The following is a 23,779-nucleotide window of genomic DNA, read 5'->3' on the forward strand; positions in this document are numbered from 1 at the left end:
CTTGAGAACTGATATCATCAAGGCTATGGATGGTGGGTTTCAAAGCTGCTTTAAAAGTGAATTATCCCGTGTTTTGAGAGTTTTGGCTACTTTTGAGAGGTAGAGTCATGTAAAAAGTTAATTTATAGGAATTATTGGACTAACTACTGATTCTGATAATGTTACAGGAGCCAGTAAAACAACTGGCAAAGAAATTGCTGTATTCTTGCAATATCCTTAACAGCAAAATAACTATGATTTCCCAAAATAAAATTCATAGGAAAAAAACTCCCTTCAAACATCATCCAACTGGGCACATTCCTGCAAGAACCACTACTGCGTATATACCTGTATTTATATTTCAAGGTCACACAGTTAGGCATAGGGATTAATCATTAGTCACAGTACGATTAATCTGATCACATTTTTAATTGACTGACAGCACTACTTTTAACATACAAGAAAAAAACTGCTATCCATATGTGTATAAACCTAAATAAATGGTAATCATGGAAGGATTTGTTGAAAAAGGCTGGAGCTGAGGTTCCCTTTCTAACAGGACAAAAACCCAAAGTTCTTTTGAATAAATTATGAATCTAACCACTTAGCGCAATTATCTATGATTTGCAACAGCAAAAATTAATCCATAGATGGATGGATGATATGTTTGTCCATATCAAACATAAACATATCCAAATTAACCTCAAAATAGTGCATATCACTGGTCATGTAATAACATCTAACATTTAGAAACAAAGTAAAATAACTCTAAAGCACATGATTTACTTTATCTTTTGTTAACTTCATAAGCTCTTGTACAGAACTGACAAAACGATGGAGCTGCTGTTGGAAAGTCTGACTGGATCCTCTGCAGTGATGGAGTGCTGCTCTAACCATGATTAAGACAAAGTTGAACCACAAGGAGAAACTCTGAATGTACCGTTTATCTGCATTCCTCTTCTCACCTATGGTCATAAGATATGGATCATGACTGAAAGAATAAGGTCCTGGAAACAAGTGGCTGAAATAAGAAATCAGATGAGAGACTCCATCATGAACATGGAAAAGGAAGAGCTGGGCAGAGCCAATACTGTTTTACTGTTATACATTCTTTTTTGAAAGTGAAGTAAAATTTCTAAGCAAAACTTAATGTTTTTTATCTCTATTAAAACATTTGGCAACACTTTACTTGATGGTGTGTGCATAAGACTGACATGACACTGTCAACATAACACTTGTCATGATGATGAAGGAATTTTCACGAATATTTAGGACTGTTACTATGAAGTGTCATTTGGTAAATTAATGACACTTGGGGTGTCATATCAGTCTTAGGCACACCCCGCCAAATAAAGTGTTACCAAACAATTTTATTTCAAACCATGTAGCAGGGGTCTCAAACTCCAGTCCTCGAGGGCCACAGTCCTGCAACTTTTAGATGTGCCTCTGCTGCACCACACCTGAATAGAATAATTAGGTCATTAGCAAGGCTCGGAAAACTGATCTACACAAGGAGGAGGTAATTAAGCCATTTCATTCCAGTGTTTTGTACCTGTGGCACATCTAAAAATTGTAGGACAGCGGCCCTCGAGGACTGGAGTTTGAGACCCCTGATGTAGAGCAAGGGTTGGAACTGGGTTAACGGGTTACACATTGCAAGTTCATAACTAAAGAAATTGTGATTTACCTGTGAAAGAATGAAATCCTGGATGTGAGGAGCTAAAATTATTGTCCACCAACCAATGAGGTGGTTTAAAACTAAGCCTCAGCCTTGAAAAAACGGTAAGTAATTCAATTAAAGTAGACACTGAAAGGTCAAAGTAGAGCCAATGGTTTATTCCGAAGGAGTAAGTTTAGGTTCACACATCTGGTTAAACTACTTCCTGTATTTCTCTGCCTCTGGAGGTTTCCTTGGTGCACAAAAGGAGAAGACCCTACACCTGTTCTTGCTGGAGGAAGAGTAACTGTTCTGGTTTAGGTATGCTTTTGGATTACTCTAAGCTGGAGGGTTTCACTGAGAGGGATCTGTGGGTTTCCCTCTTGAAACTGCTTCAACTGCTACTGAATGTCAAATAAGTGAAAGGTAAACAAAGGTTGGACAATTACAGAATGGATGGATGGAGCAGAAGCAGTAGTATTTTTTTATTTTTTATTTTTTACTTAACATTTTACTGTTTGTCCTACCTGGTGTTTATTATATGGTGTTTGTTATATACAGTATAACCTTAGTAAAATATTTTATTAGAAGTCCAGAAAGTCAGACAATAAACAAGAAAATATAAAAATTATACTTCCAAACATATTTGTGTTTTTTGCTTGTTGGCACATGAGTTGCTTATTTTAGACAAAACAGAGTCATGTTCAGTTAATGTTTTAGAGGCTGGTGAATGGACACCTCCCACAGTCCCTCCTACTCACCATGTCCTGCTACTAAAGCCCACATTTGTACTTGGGTAAACATTCACTTTAGCTTCTGGTGTGAAGAGCACTGTGTTGTAATATCTATCATTAGATCAAATATGGAGATAAAAGTCCTGTGTCTTCTCATGATACTGGTAAGAACTAATCTTAAAAAAATCATCTTTCTGCACATACTGTAGGTGGTTGCATTTTAAAATGTTGCAAGGAGATTGCGTGTTTATTTTTTATCACTTCCTGATAGCTTCCATCATCGCTTTTATTCTGAATAAAAAAAAGAATACAAGAATAAAAAATAATAATTAATCTCATCAACATAGCACATTTAATAATTAGCATGTTACCCTAATAGAGGCTGTTAAATTTTAAGTAATATAGGATGATTTAATACTTTGCAGAGTCTGGGAATCCATTTGTCCCCGGCCGAATTTTTGTTGCGGCAAAAAAGGAACTGGATCATACAAACCTTCATGATCGATGAAAGTTACAGTGGGACCTTTCCATATTATTTGGGTAAAGTAAGTATTAAAGTATTAAGTTACAACTGAATAAGATATATTATAGATATATTAACATATTAGGACAAAAATGTCAATGTTATTCTTTGTAATTTAGATTGAAATTGATTCCAGTTTAAATATTGTGGAAGTCACTGGTCAAGGTATGACTGAGGAACCTCGAGATTTAATTAGCCTAAATGAAAAAGAAGGACATGTTATAATCAAGGGTCCCGTGGACTATGAAAAATATACAATTCTGAAGGTAAGAGGAAGAATAATGCCCATCTAAGTCAGACAGTTTTTTGTGTTTATATGACTCATTGTTGTTTCTTTATTTAATTATATTACTCTTGTATTTTCCCTTAGCTGATAATTAGGGCACAAAGTAAAGAAAATCATACATGGACAAAGGTGGGCGTTAATTTTGAAATCATTGATGCAAATGACAACCCCCCAATATTTAGCAAAACAGCATATGAGATTACCATAAATGAGTCAACATTACAAGGTAAGAATTTAAATCATTTTTATGAAACAAAGTTTTTGGCGCAACTACATATAACACATCTTTTATTATCTGACAGGCACTGAATTGATCAATGTTACAGCAACAGACAGTGACATCAAAGAGGAGTATAGGATTTTTTTTTTTAGTATAGACTCAGTTATTCCTGAAACAGAGGACTTGGAATTCACCATAAATAAGGTGCCTTATTTTGGTGATGGAACCATTTCATTTAAAGGATGCCTGGATCACAAGGTGAGGATACCCATAAATTGATGAAGTTAAAACAAAATAGGCAATAGTATCGTTCATTTTTGTTACATGCTTCAAATATATTTGCTGCTTTATTCAGATATATTTTAAAAAGGAATAATTTATTTACCTTACAGAAAGCAGACAAATACACCATTATTGTGAAAGCAACAGACCTTGGAAAACCAAAGCCACTCTTCAGCTTCACCAACGTAACAGTCAACATAAACCATGGAAATAGATATTGGCCAATGTTTACAAACCAAACTGTGAGGAATTCTGAATTTCAATTCCTGATGTAGGCATTGTATTTAAACTAATTGAATGTCTTTAATATTTTTGTACTTCAGGGTCCAGTACGTGTGAAAGAAGGTGAGGAAAATGTTATTTTTTCCCGTCTACAAGTCAAGGATGAAGATACCAAAGGTACACAAGGTTGGAATGCAATATATAAAATCCATGGAGACAAAAACAACAACTTCAAAATAAGGACTGATCCTCAAACAAACGAAGGATTACTCTATGTGAATAAGGTACTTTTCCTCTTTGTACTGTCTTAATTAACAAAAATTAATTAGTATGTTTTTTGTAATCTGATTTCGAAGCTTAAAGCATATGTGCACCTTTAAAAAAAATTTTAGCAGAAAAATTAAAATTAAAATTAAATTAAAATTTAGCAGGAACATGTTTTTCATTTTATGTTGCATAAGGTTTCAATAATATTTAATGTCTGCAAGTACTGCTAATTTTTCTCTAGTGTAAACTTTGAATGTTAAATAATGTACACATACCATATTTCACCATAATATATTTCCAAAATTGTAAGTCTTGGTATCTTTGAGAAAGTAAAAGTAGAAAAAGCACAGAACAGATACAAAAGATTAAATGACTCACTACTCAAATCATATCAATTGATATATTATAAAGCAATTTAAGAGAATTTGGATGACTGTACTGTAAGACTGTGAAAATTGAAAACCTCCAGCAACTGCAAGAAAAGCAAAAGATGCAATCAAAATGCAAAAATTAAAAATCCTGTAAAAGCTATTTCATGTAACATATAAATTATTTTCTTAAGAAGTTAAAAAAAAATCTTTGAATTGCTACTGTTTTAACAGCCACTCGACTATGAGGATGAATCCTTGAAGAACATCACAATCACAGTGGAGAATGAAATTCCTTATTTCACATGCAAAGTGATAGATCGAAACACCTCAGGCCTTTGGAAAATAAAAACAGATCCCAGCTTTTTCAGTGAAGCATCTATGAGTAGAAGGAGTGATGGAGGAGGGACTCATCAAATGACAATAGTAGTAGAAGATGTCAATGAGCCTCCAGACTTTGATGAACTAAAACCAATTTCTCTGCCTAAAACTGTGGAAGTGGGCCATTATTTGGGAACAATTGTTTCTAGAGACCCAGATGTCCAAGGTACAAGAATAATTAGGTAAGTAATAAAAATATTCTCAACCATACACACAATCCAGGTAAAAAACAAAACAAACATCCTTAATGTGACAAATATACTGTACAATTCTGATGGAAAAACAAACCAATTACTGGTGGTGGGGGTGTCAGGGAATCCAGAAGTTAAAAAAGTGCACAATCTTTTAATTCAGTTTCAGTATCCTGACTTCTTTTTCATCTTCTGGTGATTTTTTTTTGATAAATAATAGTTTGATAAATAATTATCTTTTTTTTTTTTACTTCATCATTTTAAATCCTCAGTTCATTACTCTTGTGAAATGATGCACCTACTTTATGTAGCCAGTTTTATTTATTGTCACCCAAACAAAATGCAATTTGATTTAAACTTTGGCTACCTCTTGAATTGCTGGTAAACTTTGTTTAACAAAGAACTGACTGTTATAACCAGCATCTGCAGGCCAGTATCTACCTCATTAAGTCTACTTCATTACAACTTCTAAAGTTTACCTTTACAAAGTTGTTGTTACAATTAGCAGCAGCTGTTGAAGCTGCATTTGTTCTCCTGATTTTGAGTAATCACAGGTGACCTAAATAAGGAATATATAATTACAGTTAAGAATATATCATTAGACTTAAATGACCAAATATAAATCATTTTAGAAATTAGTTAGAAATTCAGGTAGCACTCTTTAGGGGTGTAAACTTTTAAAGTTTAACCCCCTTTAAAACACCCAGACTAAAAGTCTATTTACATTTAATTTCATATGCAATTTACTTCATTACACAGCTGTCAAGTACAAAACACTGTTCCTACTCTTATGGTTTCCAATTCTGTGAAGGAAAAAAAAAAGTCAAACATCCTCAAATGTGGAATTGAGAAGTGTGACTTACAAGTGAGAAGCATTTTATGAAATACTCTGGGACCTTGTTTGAGAATATTTTTAAAGTAAGCAGCTTCTTATGTTTGATGCAATGTATTTTTCTCCATCAGTAAGGAATGCAATTAATTTGTTACAGTGCTCAGAATCAATATGTTAATGAGGTTTATTTTGAGCTATTTGTAGTTGGTTTTCTTAAACCTTTTTAAAGTATGGAATACCAGGAGATGGCAGACGTGAAGTATCAGAAATCTGTTTGTCTGATTTCAGTTTAACTTTATGAGATTAATGTTGCACTGTAGGTTGAATGTGTTTGAATAATTATTCATGGTCCCATTTTCCATATTACAAATATCCAACATTAGACATGGCTATGAATACTTTTGAGATACTGCAATGAAGTGCAAGTCCCTCATTGGTGTGTTTCAGATACTCAAAAGGTGAAGATCCAGCCAATTTGGTTTCAGTGGACCCCGAGACCGGAAAAATAACCACAGCAAGTATCTTAGACAGAGAGTCACCCTATGCTAAAGATGGAATTTATGTCATCACAGTGAATGCTGTTGATTGTGGTATGTTCAATGAGATTTAAAAAATACCTTTTTATAAAAAGTATATTTTTCTCATCAGTAAAATTGTACAATGTGTCTGCACAAGGAAGCCCTCCTCAGACCAGCACAGCGAGTCTCAGCATCTACATCGCTCGTGAGAATGACAATGCTCCATCTCTAATTGTAAACACCTTTGACATGTGCCAAAGTGACAAATCATCATGGGTCAATGTCACAGCTGTGGATCCAGATGAGGACCCATACAGTGGGCCTTTTTCATTCAAACTTCTTGGAGATGTTAAAAAGTGGAGGATTGATCCTGAGCAAGGTGAGGTGTGCCTCAGGCACTCATGGAAATAATGTCACTGCTGTTTTTGCTGTGCTTTGTAATTCAAAATTTTCATACCAGATGTTGTGGCTCAACCACAAATATAAATGGGTTTGTATTGGTATTTTTTGTAAATGTCACATATCAAGTGATAGAAAAAGTTTTTTGCATACACAATTCTCAAAACTGTGATCATTTGCATTTGCATTCAGCCCTTTTTGCTCTGATACCTCTAAACGCCAAATACAACCCACTGTTTTTAAAAGTTAATTAGTTTGAAAATAATTTCCACTTTTGTATAATTGCATCTCAGTATAAATATATTTATAAGAAACCACAGAGGTTAGGGGTAAAGTTTAAGAGTAGTCAAAGCAGACTCCAGTTACAAAACAAAATGTTAAACCTTGAGGATCTAATGGAGAATGGCTTAATGCATCATTGAAAAATTGGAAAACTAGGGCATAACAAAACACGTCTATCCAAACTGAAAGGCTGGAAAAAAGAGAATCTTAATCAAACAAGCGGCCAAGAAGGAAATTTGGAGGAGCTGAGGAGATCCATAGGTCAAGAGGAGTTATTGACAGAACAAATATTAGCTGTGCACTCCACATATCTGGAGGAAAACCTTTGTACCTTTGCAAAACAAGAACATAAGAAGCTCTAAATGCACAAATGAGGGGTACAACTAATGTGAAAGAACAATAATAAGAGATCTTCATACATTAGCTGTGTAAGAGTCTAGTAATCAACCTCCCCAAGCCCAGCTTGCCTGGATTTTGTTTCATTATGACCTTTCTTCATCTTGCTCCTTTTATCCTTGTCTGTGTGATATAGTCCACACCAAACATAATTCATAACAAATTGAGCTGCTTTGCAAAATGAATATACATGGCTAAATGTTCACAAGCTCCATTACATGAATCCAAATAAAACAAATTGGAGTTTGTGGCAAAACATAAAAAATAGCTGGGGGTATTAATATTTTGTAAGACACTCTAAAAGGGGGTCATAATTTATCCCATAACATAACAAGACACATATTTGTTTTGGATTTGCAGGATATTCAGTCAACCTTGTTAAAGGACAAAACGTTTATTCTGGACATCACAAGTTGAAGCTAGAAGTGTCAGATTTTCAAGGAAATAAAGCTCTTCATGACTTGTCAGTTGTTGTGTGCAAGTGCTCTGATACAACCAAGCCAGACTGCAGCCTGAGAAAAGCTGCCGGATTCACAGTAGGAACAGGAGCTCTGGGAGTATTATTCTTCTGCATTACATTAATAATAGGTAGGACAATCTGAATTTTTCATGCTGTCATTATTATCAGCAAAAATCTTTTTAAATTTGTAAAAAAAAAAAAAGACAAATAAAAACAGCAGCAATGTAACACGTATATGTCATGTATATGTGTGTTTTCTTCACGCTCCAGGTTTGTTATTTTTAACATTTTTGGTGTCATGTAAACCTGAGACGATACCAGTGGACGATGGTGAGCCTGTGCAACACTTAATGAAAAGCAACACAGAAGAACCAGGAACTGATTGTCACGTATGTTCTTTACATTTATATTGGGGTTTTTTTTGTTGTTACTTGTATGTCTAGCAATTCAATGATATATTAAAGTATTGTGAGAGAACTTATTAATTTAAAATGGAGAGAGAACTTTGAAAACATGCATTTGTAAATCTGAAATCAAATTTATCAAAAAGTCAGTAAAAAACTGCTAATTTTATTGTAAAACCTAAAAAGTATAAATGTGTTTAGGTGCCCTTCAACTCACTAAACAGCAGAAATTATGGACAGCAAATTCAAGTATCTGAAGATGTAAATTTGTCAATGACACCGGTAAGTGCTGTTAGTTACTCACTAATGTACTGCAATAACAAAAAATTATTTCATAAAAATAATTTTCAACATGGTTCCTGAATGAAAAGAACTGTTCAAGTTAATTTTGCATTTGTTTAATTACAATAACCCCTCATTCTGCTACTCAGTTTGACTAATTTTCCTGCTAAAAATCAATCCATGTTTAAACACGACTAAACCTTAGGGCCGCTTAATGAATTTACACAAAATGGATCTCAATTTTTTGTTGACTCTTACTACAGTTCTGTTCAGAACTTTACATACAGTTATGAATATCTTTAATTTTGGACTTTTAATAAGTTATGAAATTATACAAGCTAAAACTTCAACAGTTTCTACAATTCTACAAATTTCTCTCATCCAAGAACTGTCAGAATTAAACACACAGTCAAAAATATTTACATACTCACTACTACACTATTTGAAAAAACTTCCTTGAGATTTTATACATTTTTTGAAGCAAAAAGCAAGGTCCTGGTAAAATTCTGTTTATTTCCTATCATTTTTCTTATCATAAATGGCATCGCTCATTTAAGCCATGTTTACATTTTATCTGTTGCTCATTCACATGTGAAATGTTTTAAAAGTCCTTCCCCTCTTCCCAGGTATTACTGGATTCTGTCGTTAATGTCCAAGCCTGCCCGAATGTGATCAAGTTCAATCAAGACAGAGGGAGTTGGGCAAAATCTTCTGTGGTGGTAAACTTATTACTTTTATTGCTATTTCTTGTCAAATATTCTTATTTTAAAATTTATATATATATATATATGTGCCTTGAAGATTGATTAACTGTTTAAGTGTTTTATATTCAAGTCTTTCCGTGAGCACCGGGATATGTCTACTGAGGGCATGGGGATCCGACGTCAGCTGGGAACATTAAAAGAAGGGGTACTGTATCATATTTCTATACACTTATAATTGTTTTCATTTATAAGTGTCTTACATGTTTAAGACATTTTTATATCTAAATGATTTTACATAATTGTATACAAAATATATTTTCATCAATTATCTGTTGTATTTTGTACTTAAAAGGATAAAACTCCTTTCATATTTTACAGGCCCGTATGGAGCAGACTCATGAAACTCTACTATTCACAGCCCTCACAAATATTCTAGAAAAACTTGAGGCACCAGGTGAGGAACTTGGTGATTATGAACCCACTGTGTATGATGATGAGGGAGACTTGGTAAAAAACTTTGAACTTGATGCCATTTCCAACCCTGAAGATCCCTTTGACTCAGAAATAGAACTGGATTCCAGGTTTTTACCCCTTGCATCAGTCTGCTCACCTGACTTGTTTGCCCAAAGCACAACAATGTAAGACAGATACTCTGACCAGAATGGTTGAGCATAGGAGGGCTACTTCTTGTGTTGTGTTTAATGTTTAGCTTTTCTACACCTTTCAAGCAATCTTAAAAGATGCCAAGGCCGACTGAATTTTGTTTTAACATTTAATAGTTTTAAACAATTTCTGCCAAAAAGATGGAGTGCTGTTAAAAAAATGACAATGATATTTTCTTTGTATATGGAGACAAGTTATAGAAAGCAAACTTGATTACCATTACAACGTATCAAAATAACAAGACATAGCTCAAGTTTTAAGTCTTTACGTTTCTTTATAATTCAGCTGTTTTTAGATTTTTATTTCTTTGTTTCCCAGAATTTAAATATGATTCATTTGAAGAGCATTATTGTATACAAAACAAAGGAAATTAATTTTTTTATGTATCATTGTCAAGTGTCCTTAAAATACTTAGCACTACTTCATTATTTTCTGATGTAATAGAACTTTCATGTGTAAAAATGTTGCACATATTAGGAGTTTGCATGTTGTATTTTGCACAAAAACACTGTTTAAAAAACAATAAGGAATACACAGAAATATTTGTTATTTTGGCACAGAAGAACCTTTCTACTTGACTGAGCGACATTTGTGGAGCTTCATTGCCTTGATAAAATGACAAGTTTATACACTGATAGTTGTAATCCACAAGAGGGTTCTGGTTTCTGTTTTTCAAAACATACACGGCAAAAAGAAAAAAATTTCCCACCATTTTTGTTCAGCTATATTAGCCTTTATTTGATAGTTGAAATGACAGGAAGGTGGGTTGTGACAGAGGGGGAAGACATGCGGCAAAGGTCAACGGACCGGGACTCGAACCATCACAGACCTGCACTGCCAGACTAACCTGGTCATATTATTTACAGCACAGTCTGGGCTTTCTCCCCTTCACTTGGATTCTCACCAGTAGATTTTCTACAGGGCCAATCAGCGAACAGAAGGAGAAGTTGTGATATTTCTGTGCATTTTTAGAATTGTAGTCTGCCTAGGAAGTAAGAAGTGAACAAAGCCATTCAGTCCATGTTGATCAAATATTGCAATGACATTAGCAGCTTCCTTGTTTGAACTGGTACTTCTCTCCTCACGGTGGAGGATGGTTGTTTTCATCGCAGGCAATTTCTGGTAAGCTTCATAACATGGAACTGGTGCATTACATATGTCACGCGGAAACAATAACTGAGAGCCCAGACCCTCTGCACGATGCAAATACAGATACAGGACAGATACAGGAAATCCTTCCTGCCACATGCCATCTCACTGTACAATAAAAGCTAAATCACTGTTCTGCACTAATCAGTCCAATTTCGCACAACTGCACTGTGGCACATTTGCTGTACATATATTTACATATACATTCTGTTCTGCATTTTGAATCCTTGCAAGGTCTGCTCTAAGCTGCTTTTTATATTGACAGCATGTCATATTTTATTCTTATTTTATCTTGTCTACATTGCTACCCAGTGGTGGTTGTTGTGTGTCTTGTCTCTATGCTCTATGCTGCAAAATAATTTCCCTGCTGGGATGAATAAAGTAATTCTATTCTATTCTATTCTATTCTATTCTATTCAAATAGCGTAGAACAAGGGGCTGTTTTTTTTTTTTTACCAGGTTACCATCTTAATTTTCATCTTGAATTCAGGAAACAAAATAATAAGTTGAAGCCAACTTACTGATTTTTCCAAAACTCTACAATGCTTTAACTACTGTGTACTGTAAATATGTCTGATTACTGTCTGAATTAAAAATGGTCTGTTTCTTTGTATAAATCTTGAGAGTCCTCTTAATAATCTATACAAATAAATGACGAGCAGATTTTAAAGGCACAAATCAAGGGACATTTTACTTCAAACTAAGTCACTCTTACATTCTTTCTTTCCTTCCTCCTTCTTTCCTTTCTTTCTTCCTCTCTTTCTTTCCTATATGGATCTATATTGATCAGAATTATTAGATCGTACTCTGTAATTTGTTTTAATAGAATACAAGGATTTTTTATGTGTATATGTTGTACTGTATACATTTCTCTTTGACATGGATGGATTGTCCATGACTTGATGTAACTAGATTCATTTGGAATGTATGTATGTATGATTGGATTGACTTTTTTTGTAAAGTGCCTTGAGATGAATTGTGAATTGATGTATAAATAAACTGAAATGAAGTTCTATATATAGCAGTATATAAATCAGTTATGTTCTATTTAAAGTCATTCCATTGTGAATGACTTGCAACTTGCAAGAAATCACTTAAGAAAAAAGATGCTACTGACATTACCAAACCAAGTTTTTCATTAGGTGGTTATTCCTAATAACCATAGAAGTGACATGAGACATATTAGACATATCAATAAAGGAATACTAAATTATCTGTTTCTTCCCAAGCCAGTATCTTGTTATGAGTGAAAGAGTTTCACTAACACATTTTTTTTCTCTTTATCTGGAGAAAAATGAATGAAAATCTTTCATAGCATGGAAAGACGAACTTGGCATTAGCGTACTTTTCTGAATTTTTGCTCAAATCATTCCCTTTTGTTGTTACCTGTTCTTTCTTATCAGACGATTCATCATGAGAAGAAACAGGATCACTATCTTAAACTATCAGTAGAATGGGGCACCAGTATATATGAATGGTAAAGGTAAGACTTCATTCATGACAATGTTGGCATCTTGCTTCTAGTTGCCTAAAAGAAAAGAAATGCTAATTTATCAAAGACATCAAGTTAACTTTTGTAATTGTACCACACCTTTTGCTTGTAGGAATTTTAACTTCCTACATGAATTGATCAATGTTTATTTCAAAACATTCAGCATGCCCATGCTCAGCAATGATGCAAACATCTCTGATTCTATTAGAAGTCTTTGTTTCATAATTAGGAAGTAGTTTTCTGATTGCTGTTCCAGTTATTACATGCTTTTGCTTATATCAAGTATGCTCATGTCTATGTTGATTTAAGGCCAAATGTCAGCTATAACTATTTTTAACTATTTATTTTCAGTTTTTAAACTTTTTTATCCAGCTTTTTAATTCATATTCATTCAACTCCTCGGCGTGAATTTCTTTTATTTAAGCTTATGTCGTACACTTGTTTTTTATTCTCTATTTACAACCACAGCAGGAAGTTGTTTGTAAATATAAAAGTAATAATGAGAAACTGTGTGTTTGCTGAATTGAAAACAAATTATGTTGGCTAAATCCAAAATTTGGTTTACAGATTTCTTTAAAAAAGCATGACTAATCTAAATAGCAAAATTTCAAATGAATTGACAATTCCAAAAGAATATTTTAATTCACAGTGACACTTTTTTCTGCAAAACCAGTTTGCTCTTTGTTAAACTGGGTGGTTGGCTTTTTTTATATTTCCCAGGTAAGGTGTTGTCTTGTTATGCATAATCTTTTTCTTCAGAAATTATTTCATCACCGCTGCCAGTAACAGGTCACTAAATGAACCATAGCACTGAGGGTAGCCTTTGATGACACTCTGTGTTTTGGCTTTCTGGGCAGGTATAGTCATGTGAAATAAGTGATTAAACTCACTGGCCTTTGATAGAATGTTAAAGGCAAGATAATCAGTAAAAGTGCAGCTTTTTACATAAGAACCAAAGAAGGGGTCAACAACGCAATAACTTACATGAAGTTATGGTTCTTTAAGATTTATAAAAAGTAACTGACTGCAAAAGATGGACATTCATACTGACAAGGTAGGCGATGATGGCAAGTGCAGCTGTGGCTACTCTCCAGTAGCTTGCCACCATCAAATGCAAATGCAATTTGCTTTTTGGGCCCCGTGGATTTCAAAAAGCACTACACAAGTACAGGACATTTACCATTTCTGCCATTTTTACTATTAAAATAAGAGTTGTACCTTTCCACTGTAACCATGAGCTTAGTCAGCATAAAAGGTAGCTGCAAAGTCAATGACTGAATACTGAGTTTCATTAAACAGTCAGGTGCCAAAGTAATCTACGTTTCTCAAAAGATATGGTGCTGCTTGCTGCCTTGAACGTTGTTAGTGCTGAAGTTCTTAACAGGAAGAGGAACCCATAAATCAAATTCTGCTTAAAGCCCCATGTAACATTGAGCCAGCCTTCGTTATGATCCTTCAACTACCTTTTAACAGTACAATGCTAAGAAAACAAGAAAATTTCAAAAACTTTACTAATAAAGGAACATTTGTCTCCCCAGTCAAAATTAATAGTGAACATTTAGAGCAGGTCAAAATCTACAAATATCTAACAGTTGAAATTGACAATAAATTGTGTTTAAATCATTGTGCATACATTAAATATAGGGAACACCAACAGAGGATGCACTTTCTCTGAAAACTAAACATGTTGAGATTAGATAGTATTCTCTAAATATTTTTAAAAAGCTCTTTACCGAGTGCTTGATTGGACTTGTTTGCACTTTTGAGAACAGGACATTACTATTTCAACATTAAATACAGCTGTTCACCCCTACATTGTTGCCCAGGGCAGAAACATACTTCCAACTGGCTGTCTGAGTCACAATCCCCACCTACCAGTACTCCCTGCGAAACCACCTTTTGTGTAATATGATTGTTAAAGAAGACATTTCCAAAGTAGGGTGCTGTTGTTTTGTTTACACCAATTTTTTTTTTTCTCCATGAGAATATATACATTTGTCATTAATGTCTAAAAGGTGTGTTGACATAGGAAACTGCTGTCACTATTAAATAAAACTGAAAATACTTGATTCTCTTAACAACATTTTATTAAAAGTTATATAAACCACATTTAAAAAATGGTTTTAAAATGGGACAATTAAAATAGGGTAAACTGTAATTTGTAATTTTTGTAATTTATGATAAATAATAACGTAGACAGCAAAATCTATATGTTCGGCTCCCTTGTAGAGATTTGTAGAATTACTTAAATTGAATTCATCTTTTTAGGTGTATTCTGTCAGTGTGTCTGCATATCGGCATAAACATGTCATGGCATGTGTTATTACTGAAACATCTTTGAAAAGTTAATAAAATAAATATATACAAAATTTGTGTTTATCAAATGCATCAGTGATACAAATTAGTGACAATCATGATGTTCCTGACATAATATTTCACATCTGTATTTTGTTTTGATACCAAAAGATGGCAATGAAGCACAATGATCTGGTACAATCAGTCAGATTGTAACTGGTGGTCACAATCTGACCACCAGTTAAGCCCGACTGCCTGGAACTTAGTAGACATTAGAAATTCAATCGACATGTGCACCACTCCTAAAAGATCAAAGTGACTAGCCCTCAGATATCAAAGCAATGACCCGATGATGAACATTAAGAATATTACAAAAACAACATCATTTCTAAGGAAAATAATGAGTTCATAGTTCTTCAGATTACGCACAATAAATACACACACACCCAGTTTCAAAGTCTTTTTGTAACTTGTCTTAATCATCATTTTGCAGTGATCTAACATTCCCACCCACTCAACATTGTCATATTCTTAAAGCTCACATCAAGATCCAACACTGTCAATGAACATATTCAAACACAGGCTGGTGTGTGCAGGACTGACAACGTATTGTTTGAATCTAATATGGAAATGAAAACATTCTGCCTTTTCTTTATCCTGGTAAGTGATAAGAGCTTCTGTCTTTTTAACTGAGGTGTTACCATCATTTATAAACAAGTTTTCTTGTTAGGTAATTCTCTGTATTGCTTGATAATAATTTTATTGTTCTGTTAATTTGTCTGAAATTATTAGAAAATGTTTTACCAAAGTTACATAAGTTTATGCGATATGCACAGTGTCTTGGAATCCAGCTGTCAGTATCAGACATACTGCTGCGGCAAAAGAGGAACTGGGTAATAGAAACCTTTACTTTTGATGAAGGCTATAATGGACCTTATCCATTGTATTTGGGCAGGGTGAGTGCTGATAGAGATAAACATTTAAATGTCAAGATGGAGGATCACTGTAAAAACTGCTAATTGTGTTTCTTGCAATCCAGATTAATATTGCAACCGATATAAGACTTACTGAAATACATGGGCCAGGTGTTGACAAGGAACCTCTGAATTTATTCAAAATTGACAACATGACAGCAAAGATCTGGGTCATGCAGCCAGTGGACCGTGAGAAACATGATCATTTTAAGGTGATTAGTAAAAACCGCACTTTTGAGCAATGTGTTCTTCAAAGTTTAACAGTACATATTTGTGTGCATTAGTTATAAAAGTGCTTTTGACTATGAAATGTACTTTGTGTCTCAGCTGATATTTCAGGCATTTAAAAAAGAAAAGGGTGATATAAATGAAGAAATGGGAATTAATGTTGATATTATTGACACGAATGACAATGAACCAAAATTTAACAATCACATGTATGAGGTCACCATAGAAGAGACACCATCACAAAGTAAGATTTTCATTTTGTGGACTTTATTACATTACTGAAAGAAACAACATTTATTTTTAATAGCTACCAATAGTGAAATATAAGAGATCTCATCTTATGCTATTTGGCAGGTACTGAGTTGATCAATGTTACAGCAACAGATCATGACAGTACCGAGGAGAACAGGAAATTTAGCTTCAGTATAAAGTCAGTGAGTCCGACTCCACAGAACTTTGAATTCATTATAAATGAGGAGCCTGATTCTGGAAACGGGACCATTTCATTCAAAGGGTGTCTGGACCACGAGGTGAGAGCACTCATAATACGATGACGTTGTTACAGAACATAACACTGGCAGAATTAAATTCAAATCTTTGAATTGAATTTTCATGATTTATAGGAGCATTTTCAAACGTTTGTTCACTACTGTAGTTGCTATATGCAGTCAGCTAGCAATCAGTATAATTCAAACTTTCACTTAAAACCCACTTCTAGAAAACAGGACAAGATATTTTGTTCTACCAGAAAAGCCACAAATCTTCACACTTTAAAACTGAATTTTCTGTTACGCTTCAGAAGGCACAGAAATACACCCTTATTGTGAAAGCCACAGACCATGGACAACCGAAACCACTCTCCAGTTTTACAACAGTGATAATCAATATAGCGGACGGAAACAGACATCTTCCAGTGTTCACAAAGCAAAAAGTGAGTATGTAAAAATTTCAGCTACAAATTTAGTCACAACATTTAAAACTATCTAATACACCATATTTAACATTGTTTTACTCCACAGGGCGAAGCAAGTGTAAAAGAAGGACTGCAAGGTGTACTCATTTCACGTCTGCAAGTTACAGATGAAGACACCAGAGGTACAAAGGCCTGGAGAGCAAAATATAAAATCCAAGGAGATACAAACAACAACTTCAGAATTGATACTGATCCTGAGACAAACGAAGGCCTACTCTATGTGCAAAAGGTAGCATGCAAAAGTTCCTTCACACTTCTTATTCAGTGCGCATTCGAAAATACTTTGCTCAAGGGACTGGTGACTAATGTATACGCTGGCTGTCACATCTTGATTGATGATCAACGTACAATACAACAAAGGCATGAGAAATACTTTCAAAGTCCATGAAAGCGTTTTTTTGTCCAATAAGCCCTTTCCTTAAGATGTCTTATAGTTATTTGGCATTATAGTTATAGCTGTATAGTTATTATAGCTATTTGCATTTCACATCTGCAAGGGCCTTCATTTGGCTCAAGAATCTTCCTATCTTCACACTTAGCCTGTTTGATTCTCAAGTTTAGACCAGTTCTTTCTCTATCTTCCAGACTTAGGAATGAAGATGCATTTTTGACAGGTCTCCATTGTGCATGTCAAATACTGTATTGTGCTTCAATTAGATAGAAAATATTTATATCTTAGCCATCAAAGGCCATGAAAGAATAAATGCTTGTCAGAATAGGATATTGAAAGCAGAATTAGGCACTTTATTTAAAGTTCAATTTCATTTAGGCATTTTGAATGTCTAAAGCATTTATTTCCTTAATCATTTAGGCATTCAAAATGCCTAAAGCAGCTTTCATGTTCTAATGTACATCAAAGCTGCAGTATGTAACTTTCATAAGAAATATTTTTTATGTATTTGTTGAAATTGTCACTATGTTGTGACAGTATAGTATGAGACAGATAATCGGTGAAAAAAACCAAGCTCCTCTGTCCTCTACCAGTTTTCCCAATGCTAAATAGAAACAACCAACAACCAGAGAGAATATGGGTCTTAGCACTTTCAATCATGCCCATGTACACGCCGCTATCAGCAGAACCTGTTGTGAATGCTAAGGAAATCAATAGCTTCGGATAAACAGTTTTCCTGTAACAATGAGTTGTTTCTCCACCATTAACACATTTAGAAACGGATTCAAGAGGTTGATTGACAGCACTGAAAACCATCCTCCTGGCTGTGATTGGCCTTTAAGTTACATACTGCAGCTAATGTCTAAAAAAAGGCTTTTTGTTATGCTAAAATTTTATGCTAAAAACTGGGAATAACAGTTTTTTGTACTAAACAAACAAAATAAAATAGTTTATATTCATAAAAGCCAAATTTGAGTTTTATATCAATTAATATAAATGTTGATCAATGAAAGATGGACAATCTCAATCCACAGCCCAAAATAAGACAAATCAAAATGGTCAAAACATTTTCACTGTATTTTTAAAAAAAATCCAAATGTAAACACACTTTTACTAAGCTGTTATCAACAGATGGCCTTTGAATACTTTTTCCTTTTGCAGGCTCTCGACTATGAGGAAGATCCTTTGAAGAACATCATCATCTCTTCAGAGAATGAGATTCCCTACTTTACTTGCAAAGTCATAAACCGCAATACTGCTGGTCTTTGGGAAATTAAGACTGTCAATAGTAGCACTTTCAGTGAGGCACAAGGTGTAACTGGAACAAAAGAAATGCGTTTGTCCACCTATTACCTGACAGTGAATGTTGAGGATGTCAATGAACCGCCTGTCTTTGATCCATCAAACAAAACGGTTACCGTATTTGAGGATGTTGCGTTGGGTTACTATTTGGAGATACTAATTGCTAAAGACCCTGATGTTAATGGTGCAAATCAAATCCGGTAAATAAAGATGCCATTACATGGCTGTATTTAAAGAGTACAACATTGGAGTTTTTAAGTCTAGCATAACCATAAAAAATGTCTTTCATATGTTCCAGATACATGATTGGAGAAGATCCAGCTGGTTTTGTTACAGTGGACTCCAACTCAGGAAAAATAATCACATCAAAGAGTTTAGACCGAGAGTCACAGTTTGTTAAAGATGGACTGTATGTCATCAAAATATATGCCACTGACAATGGTATGACCAGAAAAATTATTAATACTTCTTAATGTTAAACCCCACTGGCAATATTTACTAATAATGTAAAATGCATTTTTTTTTGCTCAAGGTGAACCGTCCCACACTGGCACAGCAACACTCAGCATCAAGATTATCGATGTAAACGACAATGCTCCATCCTTGGACAAAAGCTTTATTGATATGTGTCAAAGAGATAAAATCTCATCGGTCAGTGTCACAGCTTTAGATCCAGATACAGAACCATACAGTGGGCCTTTCTCGTTCAAGCTTCTTGGAGATGTTAAGGACAAATGGAGAATTGATCCTGAAAAAGGTGAGCTCTGCCCCAGAAAAAACACCTTCAGATCAACAGGAATAAAATGGGTCACATAACCAGCTATGTTTTTTTATTATTTTTTTTAGGCTATTCCTTCAAGCTTGTGAATGAACACAATGCTTCCCAAACAATTATGATTTTTGGACATTATGAGTTGCAGCTAGAAGTGTCAGATCTCCAAGGAAAAACAGCTGTCCATAGCTTGTCAGTTAGTGTGTGCAAATGCTCCAAAACAACTAAGCCAGACTGCAGACTCCAGAAAGATACTGGATCCAGACTCGGACCAGGAGCTCTGGGAATTTTATTTTTAAGCATTATACTGTTCATAGGTACGAGTAAATCTAAATCATTAATGTCAACAGAATCCTAATAAACTGAAAACAATATTATATTTATGTTGTGTCTGATCTTCACACTAGGCTTTTTGCTTTTAACTTTTCTGATGTCGTGTAAGCCTGAGAGGATACCCTTCCCAGATGACATTTCAGGGCAATATTTAATTATGAGTAACACAGAGGGACCTGGATCTGATTGCAAAGTAAACTTCCTAACTTGAAGTTATCCCTACTTGTTTGTTGAAATATAATTCACCTAAGAGTGAAGATTTTACTGTAAAATTGAAAACATTGTCTGTGCCTAAGTTGCCTTTAGGAAAACTGGACCACATTGGTCATGGACGACAGAAGCAGGTACCTCAAGGCAAGCCATTGATAGTGATGCCGGTAAGTACTGCCAACTGTTTTAATGCTCTGTAACCTAATGCATCACATTTTAATCATGTATAGTGGAAAGGAAACGATAGATAGATAGATAGATAGATAGATAGATAGATAGATAGATAGATAGATAGATAGATAGATAGATAGATAGATAGATAGATAGATAGATAGATAGATAGATAGATAGATAGATAGATAGATAGATAGATAGATAGATAGATAGATAGATAGATAGATAGATAGATAGATAGATAGATAACTTTTGCAAAGCATCTTCCTTTTTGTATTGCAATGGCATACTCTTGAAAGCATTATGATCAAATATATTTTATGTTTTACTTCAGAAAATACATTTGAGTAAAATGCCATAAATCATTGGCCCTACACGTTTTTCAGGTATTAGTTGATGTCAACTCACAAATGAGTCAGAACAGAATCAGCTGCCAGCAAGGAACAATCCTTGAGATAAATTTTTCTCTGATGGTGAATACATTTTAATTATTATAGTTATTTCTGGTATGTGTTTTTGTTTTAGAGTAATTCAAGCAAACATAATTTTGCTCACAATATTTTTCATGTTTTTTCTGTTTTTCTGTCTTATTATCAAGACTATAGATGAGCAATGGATGATTTCCCATGGATCTTCTACTTCAGGCATGAAGAAGAGACATCAGCAGCAAGAAATAAAGAAAGCAAACCAAAAGGTACAGTTGTGTATACTTACACAGTAGTACTTTATATAATTAACTTACAGTGGAAATATAAAATGCTCAGACACCTATTTTGGTAAATATTTCTTTGTGAAAAATATTAGAAACATCTCGTTTTAATAAATAAGCACACCTTTAAATTCTGCCTGCACTGATAGTATGGTGAATGGTTAAACTAAAACTTTGTTGAAGCATATTTTGATACACTCACAACATTCAATTTTATTGAGATTATTACGGGATACAAATATAGTCAATCTGAGTAACCTGAAAATAAAAGATCCTTTCAAAGAACTTGCATTAAATTACATCTCTGTCTTTTAGCTAAAGCCATAGTTTTCACAGAGTTTACAAAGGTTAAAACTGATCTTATTGTACAAAGATATCTGTCACGAGAAGGCTTCAATGATGCCTCAAATTTAGAATACATAATTTTATAAAATGCTTGTACAAATATATGAAATTACAGGGAGGATAAACTGTTCTAGTCTTGTGGAAGAATGTGTATAACAGTCTAATATTTTTGGCAGGGTAATCACCTTTTATTTCTAGGTAAAACTGGGAGAAATTATGAACAATCCAGAGTCCTTGTCTATTTTAGCCCAATTTTAGAGTCTGATGGAAGGCAGAAGAATTTATTCTTCAGAATCACAAAAATACAGGCAAATATTCAGATATAAATATTCAAATGACAGCAAAAGAAAATCAAGTAAGCCAAAGCAGAGACACACATGCAACCAGTCTGAATCTGAAAAAGCATGGCATAGATCTGAAAGACTGGCAGCATAAACTGTGAAATGCTGAAAGATTTTTATTAAAGCAGACTTTAAAAAAACTAATCAAAAAGAGCTTAAACAAGACATCAAATTGAATGTGTGAATACTTATGAAACCAAGCACCTTTCAAACCATGCACCTTTTGTCTTTTTTTCTTAAAAAAAAAAAAAAAATATATATATATATATATATATATATATATATATATATATATATATATTATTTAAATTGAACATGAACAGTGCTGCAGTACATATTAAATTTTGAAATTCAGCAAAAATTGCCTTATTTGTTTTGATCAAAGAACATTGCCATGTGATCAGATGTCTGTAAATACAATTTTTAAATCCTCTGCATGTTAATATTAACAGAAATTTATTTCATGAGTCATTTCTTGTATTCTTTTAAAAAACATACTCAGATCCTCTTCTTCTAATTTATAGGTTAGGATACTACAAAGCCAACATGTTTTGGAAGATCTACTGCTTAATCTAATGAAAACAAAAGTACTCACTTTGGAGGAATCAGGCAAGGAGTTGGGTGATTATGAACCTGTCATGTACGCTGATGAGGGAGACTCTGAGCACAAGTTTGAACTTGATACTCTCTCTGACCCTGGAGTTTCCTTTGACCAAGACATGGAATTGGATTACAAGTTTTTACCTCTGGCCTCAATCTGTTCACCTGACATTGCTGCCCAAACCACAGAAACTTACTTCTGTAAAGAGCAGAGTTTGGTACAGCAGGACATATTTATTTTATGAATCTAATGTTTAATCTCTTGATTTTCGTAATGCAAGCAATCTTGAGATTAGCCATACTGTTATTTAAAAAGCCTAAAATGGTCTTTGAACAAAACTAAATATGTAGAAGTGAACTTTTTGATGTAATTATGCCCAAAACATAGAGCTGGAGGCTAAAGATTAACAGCATTTTTTACATCACCTATCTGAAAAGAAACTATTTGAAGGTGGCATTAAAAGATTGTCAGTATTTGTAAAGAAAGGCCAATAAAAACTGCACTGACTGATGTGTGTTATTGGTCTAGTTAAAAAACTGTACATACGATTCCAATAGTGTTTGATGGATGTGCTTGTGCTGCTTGGAGTTCATATTTGGACAGAAAATAAACCCGCTGAGTGTTGTACTTGGGATTGTATTGTGTATAATTTACTGTGAAAACAGGGAATTGTGTAAATTTATGAAAATAACAAGTGCATTTTTGCTTATTCATTTTTGGGGTAGTTTATTGTTTTGGGCTACTTTACAGTTTGCCGCTGCACATATACGTGTTTTACTTCCATGTTTACAACTAATAATAAAAAAACAAATCAAAGATTTGAAATACACAACTTCATAGTGTTACTGTAAGTGACAGTATTAAGGGTGCAATGCCATAAACATATGCTTAAACGTATTTATGGCATACGAAGACAAAGTAATACCCCAGACAGTTCGGGAATACAATTAAAGTTATAAGCAGACCTAGGTTATCAAAACCTATCCTACACTCAGTCACAGTTCATTCTGTTATCCAAATGTGTGTATTAGTTGGCCAGTGTTAGCCCATAGATGAGCTGTCGGGTGGGTGCATTCACAGCATGCTGTTGTTTTGTGGTGCCACAATGCCTCAAACAGCACCATTTCAAAGGCCTCCTCTACCTGAGCTCCACTCAGTGGTGGTGCCTGGGAGACCCTAGATGTTGCTGCAGTTTACGCTGGAGAAGTCATAGCACCCTGATAACACCCACAAGACAATCTCAGATTATTATTTTCTTTTTTATCTAAGTTAATATTCTTCAATATTTGGTTGTTGTGATATTTTCAAGTTGTTATTGACCAATCGTACTAAAATGAACAATGTATGTAAAAATTTTCTTTAGCGAATGCAGATCCGACCTACACTGAGAAATCTCTGGTCGATGCCAGACCTGCATTCACATGTTGGTACCAGTACCTA

General features: G+C 34.2%; 2 protein-coding genes across 2 annotated transcripts; both read left to right on the top strand.

The window, feature by feature from the left end:
• The first annotated feature begins 2,463 nt into the window (after positions 1-2,463).
• LOC111608097 (cadherin-like protein 26) lies at positions 2,464-11,330 on the top strand. Its single transcript, XM_023330670.1, has 16 exons — positions 2,464-2,534; positions 2,796-2,915; positions 3,013-3,159; positions 3,264-3,405; positions 3,482-3,657; positions 3,792-3,923; positions 4,005-4,187; positions 4,773-5,101; positions 6,390-6,532; positions 6,618-6,839; positions 7,898-8,125; positions 8,268-8,386; positions 8,603-8,683; positions 9,310-9,402; positions 9,518-9,592; positions 9,766-11,330. The coding sequence occupies exons 1-16, from the start codon at positions 2,499-2,501 to the stop codon at positions 10,027-10,029; spliced, it is 2,490 nt and encodes an 829-aa protein (XP_023186438.1). The 5' UTR covers positions 2,464-2,498; the 3' UTR covers positions 10,030-11,330.
• A 3,827-nt stretch (positions 11,331-15,157) lies between these two features.
• Positions 15,158-22,583, top strand: LOC111610037 (cadherin-like protein 26). The gene is made up of 11 exons (XM_023342127.1): positions 15,158-15,181; positions 16,026-16,172; positions 16,988-17,119; positions 17,208-17,390; positions 18,714-19,054; positions 19,153-19,295; positions 19,387-19,505; positions 20,069-20,152; positions 20,256-20,336; positions 20,942-21,037; positions 22,263-22,583. Exons 1-11 carry the CDS (start codon positions 15,158-15,160, stop codon positions 22,581-22,583), a joined length of 1,671 nt encoding a protein of 556 aa, XP_023197895.1.
• Positions 22,584-23,779: the final 1,196 nt, after the last annotated feature.

This window comes from Xiphophorus maculatus, chromosome 1 (genome assembly GCF_002775205.1).
Source record: "Xiphophorus maculatus strain JP 163 A chromosome 1, X_maculatus-5.0-male, whole genome shotgun sequence".
In the NCBI taxonomy this organism is placed as follows: Eukaryota; Metazoa; Chordata; class Actinopteri; order Cyprinodontiformes; family Poeciliidae; genus Xiphophorus; species Xiphophorus maculatus.

What these genes read in the sequence shown, in the direction of transcription:
- LOC111610037 (XM_023342127.1), top strand. Translation starts at nt 15,158, where the DNA reads ATGGCAATGAAGCACAATGATCTG. An exon ending in AATGGTGCAAATCAAATCCG is followed by an intron (nt 19,055 to 19,152) that starts GTAAATAAAGAT and finishes CATATGTTCCAG; the next exon opens with ATACATGATTGGAGAAGATC. An exon ending in AATATATGCCACTGACAATG is followed by an intron (nt 19,296 to 19,386) that starts GTATGACCAGAA and finishes TTTTTGCTCAAG; the next exon opens with GTGAACCGTCCCACACTGGC.
- LOC111608097 (XM_023330670.1), top strand. Translation starts at nt 2,499, where the DNA reads ATGGAGATAAAAGTCCTGTGTCTTCTCATGATACTG. An exon ending in CAAGGTACAAGAATAATTAG is followed by an intron (nt 5,102 to 6,389) that starts GTAAGTAATAAA and finishes GGTGTGTTTCAG; the next exon opens with ATACTCAAAAGGTGAAGATC. An exon ending in TAAATTTGTCAATGACACCG is followed by an intron (nt 8,684 to 9,309) that starts GTAAGTGCTGTT and finishes CCCTCTTCCCAG; the next exon opens with GTATTACTGGATTCTGTCGT.